This window comes from Copadichromis virginalis, linkage group LG18 (assembly GCF_057382275.1).
Source record: "Copadichromis virginalis isolate Kocher_CV1m ecotype Utaka linkage group LG18, C_Virginalis_male_GT1.1, whole genome shotgun sequence".
Lineage (NCBI taxonomy): Eukaryota > Metazoa > Chordata > Actinopteri > Cichliformes > Cichlidae > Copadichromis > Copadichromis virginalis.
The window spans coordinates 23852545-23870913 of NC_140635.1; the positions used below are offsets into that span (position 1 = coordinate 23852545).

Consider the following 18369-nt stretch of genomic DNA (forward strand, 5'->3'; position numbering starts at 1 on the left):
TATCCACACAAACGTGCACATACACACGCCAGGCGCCTATCAAATTGCATTTGAGACACCCTCATTTTCCTTACATAGAGTTTTGTACACTGTAATACTATTTACCACCGTGGCAGAAAAAGCCTCACAATAACGGCAATACCAGGACTATGAATGTATAAATAAATACATGCGTAATCTATATTCAGGTTACCAAAGGGAAAGTCAGGAATTCTATTTTCCTGCCTAGGATGCAAAAGGGAAATCATTCACGTCCCCAGTCTATTACAGTAGGTTGCTCCTGTTGAGCGGTATCACGGTTTTCCCTCCCCAGTTTTATGACTCCACATAATGACTAATGTGCAGCTACTGTAACAGCTCTACCAGTAGTCATATTATATTATTGTAACTATTGCTGTGACTGCGGCTGTATATATTTTTGAGCCCTCGGTTGCCCGAAGATCTAATGCTTATATAACAGGAATGACAGTTGATCTGCTGTTGAACTGTGTTATTGTATCGTACAACTCTGTTGTTACACCAGTCTTTTGGCCTCATGTGAAAGGCGCTCACGTAGACCTATTGTCACAACATATTAAATCAGACTTTGTTTTCCTGTTCTTTGCCACGAGCGCTGCATGGCACATTCTGTGACCCACCTGTATCTGTAGTATCTATCTTTTGCAAAAAACAAAGAAGAAAAGAAAAATCTTTTACTGCATTGTTTGTATTTTTTGGTACGTGTTATAGAATTGTAACCATCTTATCTGAACGAGCAATTATATTAATCTTTAAATGAGATATAAGACAATTTCTACTGCAAAAGGCCAAAAAAGTATGTATTAAGAAGTCTCAAAGAGATCGTTTTTAAGCTCCAATCGTACCATTTGCTTTTATTTTCACATGTTTTTGCACTGACACTGAAACTGCTTGGTTACATTTAGGCAAAGCAATTACTTGGTTGAGAGGAAAAAAATGTGATTTGTGTTCATTTGGTCTATGTTAGGAAGCAGAATGTAGTTTTAGTTAAGAGTGGCAACACCAGCACACATGTTACTTTGCAGTTACACACTTGACCATCCTTATGTTTAAAACATAATAACTAAGAGTCAAAATAAGAACTTAGACAAAAAATAACCATTTTTGGAGAAGGGTAGGACACGTGTAAGTTTTTCTCTGACTTCTCTTTATTATGTGCAGGCTTCAAGTATAATTCTGTATACTTTCTGTATTATTTATGTTTTTAAATTATGATAGCAATATTAACTTAAAAGTAAGATTTGGGGACTTGACGACAAAACGTCATGACAGATGAGACACGTGCAGACATAAATTCAGATTGTTTGGGTTTTTTTGATCGAGAGATAAAAACAAAAGTAGTCATCTGATTGTGTGTATTTCTTGTTTCTCTAGCAACACAGCTTTGTTCTAAGAGCTCAGCAGTTTCTTTGGCCTGTACAATGTCACAGTAAGTGACAGTATTATGTCCAAATCAGCCAAATTTAGACAATCACATTGTAGCAAGGTAGGGATTTCTGCTGCAATTGCAACTACTAGCTTTTATCATCACATTACAAACAACAATATAGTAAATTGGTGTTTAAGTGTTCACAACAAAAGTGTTTGGCAACACTTTTCTTTATGGTTAATAAATGCTGACTGTGTATTGTGTTTGTTGCAATGGTACAACTTCTTATTCCATATTCATCTTCTTTCCTCGCTCCAGCATGCAGACCTGGCACCTACAAAGCTTCAGCTACAGATGCCTACTGCACCAAATGCCCCCCTCACAGCTCCTCCCCACAGGAACAAGCCACAGAGTGCATTTGTGAGAAAGGTTTCTACCGTGCTGAGAACGACCCTCGCTCAATGGCTTGCACACGTGAGTGATTCAAACACTGTCAGAAAGTTCAAGCCATCACAGTCACAATATTCACTACAGTTCACTATAGTGAAATTATTGTTGGGCTATGAAATTATTTAGTTACTTTTCATTTAATCAGTTTGCCATGGATACAATTGCTGCAAGAACAGCACACAGATACGTGGTTCAAATGCTCTCTCTTTCGGTTTCAGTTCTCTCTTACGCGTAGACACACACACACACACACACACATACAGCCAGAGAGTTTGGGCTACATAGTCATGGAAAGACACAGAGAGGACGCAAAAAGATGGGGGATGATTGAGTGTGCAGGAGAAACAGAAACAGATAGATTAAGATAGACGGAGGGAAGTGGAGGCGGGAAAGGACATTGTCATGGCAGAGGAGAGAGACGGAACTTGAGAAATATTGAGGAACGCGTGCACACACACACACACACACACACACACACACACACACACACACACACACACACACACACACACACACACAAGCATGCACACGCATACTCAAACCCATTATCAGGTTATGGTAGATTACACTCATTAATCGTTGTAGCAGGTGAGATGTGACAGGTGTTATCAGCTGGAAATGAGTAACGGTTTGTTCAAATATGTATGGGCAGACACGCGCACGCCATCTCTCTTGAATGGTGAAGAGCACTATGGAGGATTGAGGAAGGAAAATGAGAAAATAAGGAGAAATGGTGAGAGAGTTAGTCATGGAAAGATGGAGAGTGACACTCGAGACATAAAAAAAGAATAGAATAGTGGGGGAAATCGTTGAGTATCAGAGGCATATAATCTAAGTGTCATAAAAGACCGATCAGTACCAACGGTGATGATGGACAGTTAAGTGCAGCCAAGGGAAGTGAGGATGGAGAAAAGAAAAAAAAGACAGAATTAGAATAAGTCAGCACACTCTCTTAGAAGATTTATAACCAACGGCCTCAATTATACGTAGTAGGGGCTCCGTCGCATGCTGCCGGGTCTCAGCACTGGGAGGGCCAGTCAAGAAAGTCTCAAGCTCTGCTGGTCCCCTCCTGGGGCTCACGGCTCAGCCAGGACCCTGATGAGATGTCAGCATGGAATGTGCTGCCAAATTCCATATGGTTGAAATACTGGCACCTTGCTGTGCTGTGGGTATCCACAGTCGGGGGTTTCTATATGAGTGGTTCTCATGCTACAGGAATAGCTTACCTTGATGATGTGTTTGTGTTTCAAGGATTCTTCAGATTCAGAACTGACCTTTCCACTGATATATCCGTGGTTATAAAAGAGTTTAATGAAATATAAAATATATTTTCCTAAGTTTGGTGTTCTGAATGTTAAACACTGGATATTATATTAATCTGTCTTTCAAGAAGAATGCACTGCATCTAAAGGTATATTGGAGGGCATTTGCGTGTAACTTTCTTTGGTTCCTTGAGAATGATTACTGACATAATAAATAAATTGATAAACTAATTATTTCAGCTGAAGCTCAGAGTGATTTTAACCACTTAAATCATAAAATGCAACTGACTTTTGAGAATTACTTTGGGCACTTTCCATAGATCATTGTCCTCTTACTATTTATTATCTGCAGAGCACTCTCAGGGTGTGAGTTAATTTCACATGGTAAAAAATCTTTGTGCAGTCAAGTATCGGCTATTTAATATTATATGAATTCTCTTTAAAGCTTTAAGATTGAAATTGGAAAGTGCAATATGATACAGTATTCTTCGATGTGACAATCTGCCAAACTCTTTCAATCACTGTCGATTTCAAAGCTAATTAACAGACTGGAAAAATATGCACCTCGTGGTTGAAGTCAATTATTAAATTTGTAATTTAATCAGCGTGATGTCTGTTCTTTATAGAAATCGCAATTCATTTGGTAATGAGCATGAAGACGATGCACACTGAAAGACTGGATATTTCAAAAAATAATATTTGTCTGTATTTCAAGGAGGGGCTCTGATAAAGACAGTTTTATGCCATGCTTCTCACCAATTAAAAGCTAGAATAGCTTGGATTAATTAGCAGGGTGCCACATGTATTGTAATACTATTTTATAGATGACTATATATTTGGATGTGCATTATTAAATCCAGTTGTAACCTGTGAGATTTTGGGCGTTTGTAGTCCTTTTTAAGCAACATTTGAAGGCAGTGACAATGATGGTTAACCAATGCTGTGCACAGTTTCACCAAGGTTTCCATTTAGAAACCTTTACACTAGATTTAGTGTTGTTAAAGCAGTTTAAAAGGAACTTTAAAAAAATGTAATAAATAAATAATGAATAGTAAAAAGATACAGAAACTGATCAGAGCCTTTGTATTCTCTCAGGTCCTCCATCTGCTCCTGAGAATCCCATCTCAACTGTGAATGAAACCTGCGTCACCTTGGAGTGGGCACCACCCAGAGACACCGGAGGCAGAGGAGACATCATCTACAACCTCAATTGCACAAAGTGCTCTGGTGATGGCAAGAAGTGCACAAAATGCGGTAGCAACGTCCATTTTGTTCCCAGGAACTTTGGTCTGTCATCAACAACCGTGTTGGTTACCGACTTGGAGCCAGACTCCAACTACAGCTTCACAATTGAGAGTGAGAATGGAGTGTCGGCCTTAAGTCCAACACCCAAGGGAAAAGTCGTGATAAATGTCACAACATCGCAGACAGGTGAGAACATGTGCACGTCCTAAACAAAGAGATCCGAATTTGCATATGAATGTATTTGTTGATGCCGCGAAGCTCTTTCACAGTATTATTTATTATGTTTCAAGACATTTGGGGATTTAATATGCAGTAAATACTTATAAAAAATATCTAAATATAAAAATATATATATAAAAAGCAACATATTATGTGGCCTGAACATTTTCTGTTTATAAATAGCATCATGCTTATGTGAGAACTATAAACATTGATGTGAAGCATCTCTAACACTCTGACTCTAAATGACATCTTTGCACCCTTGCCTGCATGTGCAATCATATTTGCATATGTCACATGCAGGGACTGCGTAACAGAAGTGTAGCAAGGTGACGATCTCTTTCAGGTCTCACACTACTGTGTATGAGAGGTGGGAGGAAGGTGAAAGGGGTGTGGGAGGTTGTTAACCTCATTAAAATCCCCACATGCCTTGATTGTCGCTCTCAACTATGCACACACATACACACACACACACACACATGCACAAGCAAACACACTTTCAAACCGCACAAGCATCTGCTCCGATGTGTGAATGGATCGGAAGTCGTAGGGTTTGGGGTTTGCACTGATCACATGAGCAGATAACATGATAACATGAGTGTCACACATCTTGTAAGCTGTTTCATTAACACAATAAAATGTCTGACATATTGCAGTATGGGTCTTCTCGTGTCATGGTCCTGCACCAGCCTGTCTTGCAGAGCTCTACTTTCTCTTTTACTCACACTTTCTCCCTTTGTTTTTTCTATTTTCTATAGTCAGCGTAGTGTTGAAGGAAAGGCGGAGCAAGGACAGTGTGACTTTGGCCTGGCAGGGCCCAGAGAGACCCAACGGAGTGATCGTGGAATATGAGGTTATCTACTATGAGAAGGTGATAAAGACCTACACATACACTAAAATGCACAAGTGGGATAAACTGTCTTACCTAAATAAGTATTTCTCCCAAAAGGTCATTATGCACGGCTGAAAATATCTTGAGTACCCCGTAACACTACATATTTTCTAATCTTCTTGTTGTTTGTACTGCAGCCTTTGGGTATATCACTAATGACTTGTTCATTACAAACATCTACAATGCCTTTTTTCAGTTTCTCCCTTTCTATGTTTTCACTGCCTTATCACTAACGTCTCCTTTACTGTTCATGCCAAGCTAATTAACCAAACATCTGTTGAACAAACCTCGTAAAACCTGGATGAGATGATGAAATTGAGTGTGGGGGTTTTGAGCTTGTTTTTATATTCCGGCGGGGACTTAAGCCTAAATACTTACCAACGTATGGGGACTTGCGTCACAGTAAGGACAAGCATTCAAACAAGTCCCCATAGGTGCTTTTTTTAGGGTTAAAACTTTATTTTAGAAAAAGGGTTGAGAAATAGTTTGGGATTAGGAAAAAGCATTGAAATTTGATGTTCTAAGTCAGGGTAAGTGGCTTGGGATTGCATTAGATTAATGAGTGTCCTCGTGTGGACGATGGAACAAGATTGTGTGTCTGTGTGCGTGCACGCTATCTGATCATGAGTGTGTGTGGGCTGGCAGGCATTACCAGTAAAACAGTGTTAATCCGTGTTGTAAAGTGTCTTCCATTAGGTAGAGTATCAGCCTCTCTGCAGGGAATCAGCTTACTGACAGACACACTTATTCTTTATTCATCCTCCTGCACACATGTATATAAGTGCACGCACACCCACAAGGTAGTTGAGGAAGGAAGTGAAGCGGGACTAGTAACCGCATAATGCTTTGGAGTGTGGAGAGGAAAAGATTTGAGAGTTGACAGATGCTCATGTATAAATGCCACCCAATGGTCCAGCGATGAACAAATGAAAACTTAGTGAGGTGTATTTGGACCCTGGAGACATTTAAATTCAACAATTTGAGGTTTTTATTATTTTCAGACTATTTTTGTTTATTATATTATATATTATTATTTGCTCTGTATAAACCTCTTTAGAAGTTTTTGTATATTCAACCATTTTTTAAAATCCAGACTCATTTAATTTCTTGGACACTTAATATCATCTATTTTAAGTTTCTCTCCTTTTTCACTCACTGTTTCACTCTTTTTTTCTGCTCCAGAACCAACGAGAACAGAACTATACAGTTCTGAAGACTCGCTCCAACATGATGACAGTGGAAGGGCTCAAACCTGGGACCACTTATGTGTTCAGGGTCCGGGCTCGGACTGATGGGGGGTATGGGAGCTATGGTGGAGAGATTGAGCTAGAAACAAGTCACGAAGGTACAGTAAAACAAGGAATAATAGATTTTTTGTTTACTTATAGGGAATCGGATATTTCAGTTTTCCTCCCAGCTGTTTTGTCCCACTTTGTCCAGTTGATTTGTTTCTTTTTCATCTCTTTTCCTCCTACTAAATTTCCATTTGGTCAGCTGAAAATTGGAATAGCAGCCAGTCCATGTTTAATACATGCCTGTTCTTCAAATGCAGTATGCATTCTCAATATTAGAAATCTAAAAGTGCTGGTAAAAAATGTACATCCATATTATATCAAGTGTACTAAGATTTGAAGTCATCCCTGCTGTTTAAATCAATCGACTGTATGGTTATGGAATATCTTACTTTCATCCGAACAGCTTCTTCAGTTCTGCTGTCAGACAGAGACACCTTGGCAGTCTCATAGGTTGTCATCTATGTATCTGAACCAGTGGCTCGAAAGTTTTGTGGAATACTTATCAGGTGAAAGGGAGACAAGCCAGTTTCACAAGGAAGGATGTGCCGTTGGATTGAAAATCTTGATTTGCACAGAACACTGGAGATATATATCCAGTCATCATTAAAGGCAAAAGCTTAATACATGACATACATGCCTTATACTTAGATTTTAATATACTAGGAATTTATACCAAAGGCAAATCCATGCCTGGTTAAGTTCAGCGGGGTTGTTCAGGCCTCATAAACAGCTTTGTGTTGCTTCTCTGTCATGTTGTTTCCAAATTCCCCGTGTTCATCCATTCTTTTTATTGTTGTTGTTGATGTTAAGGTTGGGGTCATTCATTTTCATTATCACTAGGGCTGAACGATTATGGAAAATAATCTAATTGCGATTTTTTGCCCCAATATTGCGATTGCGATGCGATATGCGATTATTTTTTAAGGTATTTGTCTTCTGTATTATTAAACAAAGACAAGCAATACATCATATAGTATGGCCAATACTATATTACATTAATTTTAAACTGTTCTTTCCTGGAAGACAGACCTCTGTTATGATGACATGAGGTGATGCATGAATTGATGACTGACATTTTTATTTAACTTCTTCAATCACAACAGTATATTTGAACATACACAATAGTTTATTTTTAGCTTACAAACATCTGAGCATAAAGTGCTGACAAGGAACCCTGGTGTAAACATTAAAATGAAAGTCAGTACAATGTGCAGATTGCAGAAATATACATAAAAAAAATCAGTGGCTTTACCACACTCAGTTTTTCGACATCTGTGAACTACTAGACAGTCATTCAATTAAAAAATAATATTAAATAAATAAAACTAATAAATAAAAAATACACACATCTTACTGATCTCTGCAGTCAGTAACATTACACATAAAGTGCAAACATAATAGCAATTGTATAAACACACACACAAACACGCCTTTAAAGTTTAAAGGCGTGAAATTGGACGGTCTAGCCTTCTGAATCAGAAGGCTAGTTCTGATTAGCGTCACCGCTGTCTCGGTGGAGTTTAATAAACTCGGCCGTCTGCTTCTTGCTATCTAAAATATAACCAGACACTGGTGTAAATTCTCGACTGTCTCATACTTCTGTTTAATAAGTTTTCTGTTTGACGTTTAGTCAGCTGTGTGAAAACCAAGGAGGAACCCACCCGGGGGATTAATAAAGTTTTATTTTATCTAATCTAATAACTTTAATCTCAGCCAAACCGATTTACTCACGAACAAACAAAACACTGAAAAAAGCCCAACAATAACATTTTTAGGTTGTCTAAGTGACTTATATATTACGTTTAACCCGAGCAGCGAAACTCCGCGGTGATCTGAAAATGATGTGCCGGGAGTTGTGCCGTTCTCGGCCGCATCAGTAACCCTCGAGCTCCCGGCTAGCTGTCGAGCTGGTGGGTAGCAGACGCCTCTGAAAACGTCGAAGCACTTTTGCAAATATGGGATATTTTGATAAACCGAGCAGATATTTGATGTTTACACAACTACTTTCTCGCCTGAAAATATGTTAAAAGTTTATTTTGTGACCCAGAAAGATTAGTATGAGTAATTTTAAAACTTAGTAGCGGCCGCCATTGCTGGAAACTGGAGTTTGGCTGGGCCGCGCTATGAATTCTGGGATATGGTAGTAATTTGGACAGCCTTCGGCGCGCCGCTGTGACGTAATCGGTCTACAAATGCGGCCTCAGGAGGATGCAGCCCATGAATTGTATAATATAATCGCAGTATAATCGCAGCCTTTGCGGTTAGAAAATTGCACTTGATCATGTCGCGATATTATCGCAAATGCGATATATCGTTCAGCCCTAATTATCACCTTATTGTGCGTGCTGGGATTTTCTACTTTAGAGGTTGCGTAATGTGTTCTTCAACATGATCAATGATTCCAAGACAAAGTGGAGGAAAGTAGAGGGGGATACATGTGTAAATGGTTGGAACTGCACTATACGCTGTCTGGAAGGCATACGAATAGCATACATACGGATGACAGTTCAAGTAATTCAGTAATCATCCATCCATCCATCCATCTTCATCCGCTTTGTCCGGGGCCGGGTCGCGGGGGCAGCAGCCTAAGCAAAGAGGCCCAGACCTCCCTCTCCCCAGCCACCTCCTCCAGCTTATCCGGGGGAATATCAAGGCGTTCCCAGGCCAGCCGAGAGATATAATCTCTCCAGCGTGTCCTGGGTCTGCCCCGGGGCCTCCTCCCGGTGGGACATGCCTGGAACACCTCACCCAAGAGGCGCCCACGGGGCATCCTTGTCAGATGCCCGAACCACCTCAGCTGGCTCCTTTCGATGTGGAGCAGCAGCTGCTCTACTCTGAGCCCCTCCCGGATGGCCGAACTTCTCACCCTATCTCTAAGGGAGAGGCCAGCCACCCTTCGGAGGAAGCTCATTTCTGCCGCTTGTATCCGCGATCTCGTTCTTTCGGTCACTACCCACAGCTCGTGGCCATAGGTGAGGGTAGGGACGTAGATCGACCGGTAAATTGAGAGCTTCGCTTTTACACTCAGCTCCCTCTTCACCACGACGGACCGGTGCAGCGTCCGCATTACTGCAGCTGCAGCCCCAATCCGTCTGTCGAGCTCCGGCTCCCTTCTCCCATCACTTGCGAACAAGACCCCGAGATACTTGAACTCCTCCACTTGGGGCAGGAACTCATCCCCGACCCGGAGTGGGCACTCCACCCTTTTCCGGCTGAGAACCATGGCCTCAGATTTCAGTAATCAATTAAAGTAATTATAAACTTGGTCCTGCAACAAATGCCTTTAAATTGCTCCTACTAATGCAACATATACATCTCAATATTTAGAGCGTTTATATAAAACACAAAAAATGAGAATAATTACGTAAGTTGTGCAAATTATGCATTCTTTAAGGTTGACAGTAGAGGGCAAAAAGAAATTAGAGTTTATACAAGTCTACAGGAAAATATACCTACAGTTAAATTAATTTGTATCCTCTTTAAATCTGTGTGCTATTGAGTTTATGGTTTCAATTCCTAGTATCAAATTTTAATGAATACAACAAGGTGTAAATTATCTTTTCTTGGCTGTCACCAAAATACTCCGTGGTTTATAGAATGTCAGCTGATGAATCCGCAGAAAATTCTGATCTCACTTCTTCTATGCTCAAAAGTATATAGAGCTGTTGCTGTGCCTTCAAATAAAGGTTCACAGTCTAGTTCAGTGTTCTAAAATACAGGATCTGCCTTATGCAGCTAATCCAATATCTCAGTAATCTAATTAGATCAATTCTATTGATTGTTAAAGAAGAGGTGAGTACGTGTGCACCACAAAATATAACAGGAGATCAATGCTTATCTGTACTTACCTTGGAGCTTTAATTTGCCTCTTCAACACAGGCACAAGCACACACATATATGCAGTGCATACACACTCAGTCGCACATGTCTGCCCATGCTTAGCTAAACCAGATAAATGAGGTATTTGTTTTGAGTAATGGCTCGATTGGTGTGGCGTAAAAATCGATGCATCTTTGCAGAAAGTTCTCGGTGGTAGCCTTGTTATGTGCAATGTTAACATATCCATTTGGACAGCACAGAAGAATGGGAATAGCTTTCATGTCTACTCTCATACCCTCGCAGGGAATGTAGAGAGGGAGAGCGCTTTTCATCAAGGACCTTACTTACTATTCCATCCACCTCCCTTTCTTTCCTTTACTCGTTTGCGGCCCTCTCTTTTTTCAGTCTCCCTCAGCCTCTGTCTTTTACCTCTTTTTCTATTGCTATCATATTTCATTCTATCTCTATCCTCCTCCGCCACTTTCTCACTCTCACTTGTTATCTTTTTAACTCCCAGCCTTCCTTAGTATTTTCTTCTGTCAATTTTCCCCTGTAGAAAACATTGCTGACTTTTTTTTCCCAATCTCATTTATGCTTGCTTAAATAACAGTCTTCACTTTTTCTCTTTTGTAGATGTTTTGGCCATAGGGGACCCTAATCAGTCTACCATTCTGGCTGTGTCGATCGCAGGGGGAATTGTTCTCCTCATCTTCCTGGTGACTTGCTTCGTTGTCAGCGGAAGGTAGGGCCAGCAGTAAGAAGGGGTTGGCAATTACCTCCCTGTTAATATTATGTCATTTTGTCACCATTCTTAAATGTATTGGAAATAATCCCTGTAGCCAAAGCCTGGTACATCTTACTGTCTCGCTGGGCCACAGACCTTTATTGTTGTCCAACAACTATTAAAAAGCACAGTTATGAGCTACACTGTTGCTGTGGGTGACACGTTCTTTTGATGCACTGAATGTGGCGACTTTATTTGGAGTCAGTTTCACACAGTGCTGCTCAAAGGCGCACTTAAACGCAGCTGAAAATGGGCCACAATTTCAAGTTCTTTTCACAATATTTACTCCTTTGGAATAACAATTGTTGAAAAAAATCAGCTAGTTGTAAGAAATGCTTTTTTGTTATTTAAAAAAAATAAAATTATATAATATTTCTGACTAAACAGTTCCCATGTTCAGTATGAACCAGTGGGCTTGCCTGAGGAAAGATATAAAAAGAACCTAAAATATCAGAAATTTTACCCTTTAAATTGATGGGATACAGTTTTTTGGCCACTCTAACACAGCGAATGAGCTAAACTCCAGACAGCTATTTTCTCAGTTGTTCTACTTTATTGGGTCACCAACAAAAAAGATTTAGGCTGAAATTGACTGAGCTTAAATTCAGTGAGCCCTATGAACATGTGCATTCATGCACACGCAAGCTAAGCGCTCTTCATATCTCTCTGTCTGTCTCTGAGGGATTACGCGTGGGTGTGCCAAAGCAGACCCTCCAACTTTGACATTTACACAGGCGCCAAAGTCCAACTAAAGGCCGTGTTATTCTGTATGTGAAGAGCATGGACTTTCAATGATCACTCTCTTTGAAGGTTAGACTGCTGGTAATGCTCTGACTCACAGAAGGCCATAGAGGAGAAGGACGTGAGAGAAGAAGAAGAAAGGAAAGTAAAAGAATGCAGAGTGGTTGAGAGGCTAGAAGATGAAAGGATGTAAGTTAAAAGAAGGCTCTTTAGAGAGGAAGAAATGGATGAGGAGAGAGAAGTAGGGATGACAGGCATTTGTGACTCACTGTACCTGTAATTAAATGTTTATCCTGTATGAGTTCAAATTACAGGAGATTAGCCACATTTTAAGAACTCTGCTACTATGCATCCATGCAAACATGCACATGCACTCGCTTAAAAGATTAGTATTGATTCAGGTGATTGCTTATCAAGCTGAGTGCTCTATTCACTATTGAGTAAGAGGAAGGTAATCAGCAAAGAAACACAGACGCACACTGCACTCAAAGCACGTGAACAGGATCGCATCAACATTTTTTTAATCAAGAGCCTGTAATGGGATTGTCCGTCTGCAAAGAAAAACAACCTGTGCAACATTTTGTGCTTTGAACGCGACGCGATGACACAAACACACACTACCACTTGTCTAATCGGGTTTCACAGGCTGGCGAGGTGTTAACTAGGTTTTACAGAGGGGTCGATGCACTGCCATCAATTTAAGGTCTCCCTCTCTTCCTCTGTTATTCTCTCTCTCTGTATCTGTCTTTCTTTCATTTACTCACAGAGGTGTGGATGCCGGGGAGAAGGCAGTGTTGATTACTGCTTTCTATTAAACAACATCTGTACACCTGTCAAGAGTGTGTGCGCGTGTGTGTATTTGTGTGCATGTGTGCATAGGTGGAGTGCATTTGTAACTGGGGAAGGAAGCGAGGATCAAAGCCGCATCACTAGAGAGACAAGAGCGGGAGAGAGAGAGCTCAGGGGGGAGAGAGATGGACAGAAGCGAGGTAAAGGAGAGACACAAGTGGAGAATAAACATATTAGATTGGCAGTGAGAATGACAGGCTGCAGCAAAGGGGGGGAGAAGTACATTTGAAGTATGTTTGAGCCACAAGAGAGCTACATTTTCAGATGGTGTGAGAGATAGAAAGAAAGAGGAGGTGGGCTTTAAAGAGGAGGAGAGAAAAGTAGATGGAAGGAGAAGGAGAGCCAGGGGAAGAAGGCAGAGGTGCAAGGGGTAAAAGATGAAAAGGCAGATTACAAGCGAGTTTGAAAGAGTAGAGAGAGACGTGGAGTAAGACTAGGAGAGCTGATAGGTGGGCGATTGCACTTCTGTGTGCAATAAAAGTGTCGTCCTTGAGGTTTCTGAGGAATTGGGAGAACATTTTTATTTTTTCAAATGTCTCCTCGTGTTGTCCATTCTTCTCTCTTTTCACCCGTTCCATCGTATCTGTCAATCAGTCAGATTCTCCCTTCTCTAATTTCACTCTCTCTGCTTCTGCTTTTCTCATTATTTTGAACGTCTTTTGGCTCCTCAGTTTTCATTTCCTGTTCTGTTCTTGATTGATTTTCCACGAGACGTGTGTGGTGCGTTTTTCTCCATAGCTCCCCAACCTTTACTCGCTGTGTAAAAAATTTCCCCCAGTAATCACTAAATTGAATGGAAGTGCAGTCAGATCGCAAGTGGGCGGCGCTAAGAACAAAATGTAAGCAACTGCAGATATGCATTTTGATCCAACTTCTTAACATGGTATGAATGCTAATGTGTCCATATGTGGCGGCTGTTTTTCATCTTATCCTGCGCCCTGACAAATGGCAGTCTCAGATGCTGAAATAAATCACACCTTTCTTCTCAAACCATTGTGTTGTCTTTTATAGCTCGTGCTAAACAAGCCTGGAACTTGGCTGGCAATAGACAGCAAATGAAGGGATGCACAGGGGCTCTTTGACATATACAGTAAGGAAGTCCTTGGAGGATAATGATGACACAGGTGCAAACGGCACTATTTCCTAACTGTACACTTCTAAACTTATTGCTAGCAATACATTTTAAAACCATGTGTAAAAAGGGTCTTACTAAGTCCAGAATGCTAACAACATTTTGAACAATGTGATCAGCGCTTCCTATCGCTCAACTATAATATAACTTTCACAGCCACAGAAGCACATACAGGCTTACTGTAGCCTTTCCTGGCTGCACGCTGAACAGCTCAGCCTCATAAACGGTTTGATTTGCAGCTATTCTATTCTGTCCTGCTCTCGTTTATTAAAGTGCAGTTATGTTATTGTTACCGCAGGAGGGAAAACATGTAAAAACATCGAAAGCTCCTCAGACACAGCGCTGCGCTGACAAATCACACCCGCTATTGCTGTGTGCGTGCCATTATTGCGAGGCGAGTACACGCGTTACGGTGTGTGTTTGTGTGCGAAAGCGTGCAAAATGCGAAGGTGCTTTTGTCCTCCTGAGGGTGCTTTGGCGTGCTGGCAGGTGCGAACGATGGGGAGCTAGAAAGCGACTGGCATAGCCATGGATTCAGCAGATGGCCTTTCACGCAGAAAACGCTCTCTCCGCTGTTCCTCACTTTCTCTCGTTCTTCTTGTTAAACATGTTACAGCTTCTGCCTCTCAGCATCGGTGTGCGTGTGTGTGTGTGTTTGTGCTTCTGCTTTGTTTGCAGTCTAATGATCCTTCGGCCTCACAACCGTCTCCTTTTCCAAACAGCCGTAGATTTTGGTTACATGCCAGGTTCCTGAATGCCTTTTTTTCTCTTTCTTTCTGTTTTCGTGTTTTTAAAGTAGGAGTTTTGGCGAGAAGTTTGCGTGAAGTTGTTCCATCTATGTCATGCCCGTTTTTTTTAAGTTGGTTCGTCTGTAGTCTGTCCATGCGTGGAGCACATCTGTTGTCAGAGCTGTAGATATCTGGCAGGGAGTCAAGGGTCACAATCTGTTAAAGCAAACGTCAAAAGAAATATGAAAAAAAGAAACCAACTCGAATCTTACTTCAAAATAAGACGTACTACTATTTACCAAAGCTGTGTTTTTTGTTATTTTTCCATTGAATTGGGATCTAATAGAAATCTGCTGATCGCCATCTTGCAGTGTTTCGAATCTTATCATCTTCATTGTTATGTATTATTCTTATTTCTGAGAAAGGAAACTTTTTTTTTTAAAGCGGAGTACGGAATAACAAAAGGTGAAAGGAGAAAGAAACACAAAGGAAAGTAAGATGTCATAGTAGGAGAAAGACTTTTCAGTCTCACTAACAGAGAGCGGTAACAGCTCTACCTCGCAAACACAATAGCATATCCTGTTGATGTGCAATCGTGTCTGTGCGTGTAAGCTCTTTTACCACCACAGCATCTGTTGTGGAGCCCAGGGTTATTCTTAAAAACTTAATGACACAAAAGAGGAGAGGAAGGATGAAAAAAACGTGAGGCATGTGCTAATGAAAACACGCTGCTGAGAGAGGAGAGAGCAGAGTGAAGACGCATTGAGAGAAGGAGGCTGAAGATCTACAACGCTGAGTGTAAAACAGCTCGAAAATGTATAAGCGTATTGGGGGTGGGGGCTGTTTTTGTATTTCAAAGATGCCGTGAGAAAAAGATATTCAGTTTGTATTTCGAAAAAATGAAAAAGATTAGAACCCCCCCACCCCAGGAAATAGAAAAAAAAAATAAGGGCATAAGCAACACACCTGCTATTTCCAAACGGTGAATTTGATTGAGGTTAAAATCAGCCAATGCAGCTTCCCCTGTGGGTGCTGTTGGTCTGTTTGCTCAATAATAACATTAATAATGGTTTGTTAGCCAGAAGGTTCTGTGTAAAAATCTAAAACAGGCCAGGTTTGGCGACACGCGTGTAGACATATGCAAGGGTGTCATTTGTACGTATTGCTTGGATGGCGGCGCTGTCAGCGAATGCAGCTAAGCTGTAGGGTGTAGCCAAATACAGCTTTGTCTGCAGAATGCCTAGAAAGTAGCGTGCAAACAGTGCAATAACAGCAGCTAGTTGCCGCAGGTGCAAGAATGTATCAGGCAGGATCTATGCAAATGAGCAGATGTTGCAGTGGGACAGATCAAATGCCCTATAAACATCTGAAAAACCTCAAAAACTGTTTTCATCCAGGGTTTTATGGTGCATTTAAAAGCTTTTATCCACTACACACACACTTATATAAGCGCACATATTACGAACATGACCTAATCAAGTTGCGTCGGTGTAGTAACATCATTAGGGAAATTAGTTTCACACGGATCTCGCTGCAAATACAAAATGCACTTCACTTAATGATACAGATGACATGCTTCTCCCTCTCTTTTTGCATCCTGTACAATTTGACCTTTCACCGTGCTGTTAAAGATTCTTCTACATTACACCCATTACCAAAGCACGGCTTCAGACCACACTGCTAGGATTCCCTCACGTCCTACCTTTTCTTTCCCCTACCTTCTTTTTCCTTTCCTTCTTCGACTCCACTCTCTTTAATGAGAGACACCGGAATGAAATGTTTCCAAACAGGGTGTTAATGAAACATAGACAGATTTATTAGTCATAACTCTTCAGCTAATCATTTCCCCTTCCTAATAATTAGCCCGAGCTGAGTAAATCTTTTTACACTGTGGTCAGAGAGTGCTGAGCTGGTGCCAGACGTAGCCAAGATGGAGAGTGAAAAGAGCCAGAAGAAGAAATCGTACTCGCTCGTTCTGTTCATCGACGCTCAGTAACTTTTAAAAATCAGTCTGTCTTTGTTTGTTTGTTTGTTTTTTTGATTCCATGCTGCTTTGACTCAATTAATTATCCACAATCACCTCAGTGTTTGTCGCCGCTCAAGCTTTCAGGTTTTCGGTTTTGCTGCGAAAATAATGAGAGTGAATTTAATCCATTGATTTCATTCCCAGTAATTATTTTTTATTTAATAGCTTGATATTAAATGGCATCACCATTATCACGAGTAATGACGAGAGCAGATGCCCACAGCAGGGTGTTTTTATTTATGTGTGTGGATAGATGTGTCATTTCATTGTGTCATGCTGGAGGGGTGACTAATGATTTACTGATTTCATTTTTCTAGTCATTCTGATTAGCAGTGGGAAAATAATGTGGAGAGACAGGAAATGAAAGAGGAGAGGAGATGAGAGGTGACGAGAGGGAAGAGAGGAGGTGACAGGCGAGGAGATGAGGAGGAGAAGAGAGGAAAGGAAATGAATGCAGTTTTTACATGAATGATCCTCTTTGGACTCTTCCGTACCTTCGAGTGTATCCATTTTTTAGTCGACAGCCGACTTCTAACTTCTTATAAAAGATGGCTGGTCATTACCCCCCAGAACATTCAAGTTCAAGCTAAAACTAGTCGAAGGTTACATCTTTGGCTTCTTCTCTTTGCCTCACATTGCTGCTTTGTTTATGTCTTTGGACCTTCTCTTTATACTTTTTCAAAGAGTGGCCTCTGTCCTGCTCAGTTTCAAGGTTATTCCACCATCTGTATTTGCATCGCTCTCATCCCTTCGAACTCTCTCTGCCTTTTGTGAAAAATCGATCTCCTCATACTGTCCGGCCAAAGTTTCCTTTCGTTTGATCAGCCTGTTTGCGTCCCTGTCTGGTTCTTTCTCAAGTGGCACTGTTCTCCACTCTCCACTTTTTCTTTCAACCATCTCAGCCTTGAATCTTTAACTTTGTCTCCAAACTGCTCAACCTGAACTGTGCCTATGATATACTCCTTTCTTATCCTGTCCCTCCTGGTCACTTCAGATGAAAATCTTAGCATCATCGGCTCTGCCACCTCCAACTCCGCCTCCGGGCTTTTTGTTAGTGCCACCGTTTCCAAACCATACATCATAGCTCACTACCAGCTTGTAAACCTTCCCTTTCACTCTTCCCGCTATTCTGTCACAAATCACCCCTGACACTCATCTCCACCCACTCCACCCTGCCTGCATTCTCACTCTTTCGCTATAACTCGTCGCTCTCATATTTCTGCTGCTCCATGCGCTTCCAACTCCAAGCTTTCTTTTTCTTCTCTCTATGCTACACTCAGTGTTTAGCATAGAGAGATGTTAATGATTCTTTGACAAAATAGCTTTTTACGAGCTGCAGGCTATTGCATCCTCTGAAACAACATATTACAGACCAGAGGACACAATCAATATCTGACAGTGGTCATTGTCCTAATTCCACACTGCACTGATGAGCTTTAGCAACCTAGTCCAGCCCCGGTCTAATAAAATGACAGCAGAATCACTGACTACTTAATTCAATTATCAGAGGAAGCACAAATCAGCACAGCTCGTTGCTGTC

The 18369-nt window shown here is 41.0% G+C and overlaps 1 protein-coding gene across 3 annotated transcripts in view; it reads left to right on the forward strand.

Moving 5' to 3' along the window:
• Positions 1-18369, forward strand: part of LOC146687901 (ephrin type-A receptor 3-like) — an 80871-nt gene that overhangs the window by 37837 nt on the left and 24665 nt on the right. For all 3 annotated transcript variants that reach the window (XM_085438795.1, XM_085438796.1, XM_085438797.1), the window contains exons 6-10: positions 1706-1861; positions 4195-4530; positions 5322-5434; positions 6638-6800; positions 11203-11311. In XM_085438795.1, coding sequence (XP_085294921.1) covers positions 1706-1861; positions 4195-4530; positions 5322-5434; positions 6638-6800; positions 11203-11311 — 877 coding nt within the window. The remainder of the gene's footprint in view (positions 1-1705; positions 1862-4194; positions 4531-5321; positions 5435-6637; positions 6801-11202; positions 11312-18369) is intronic.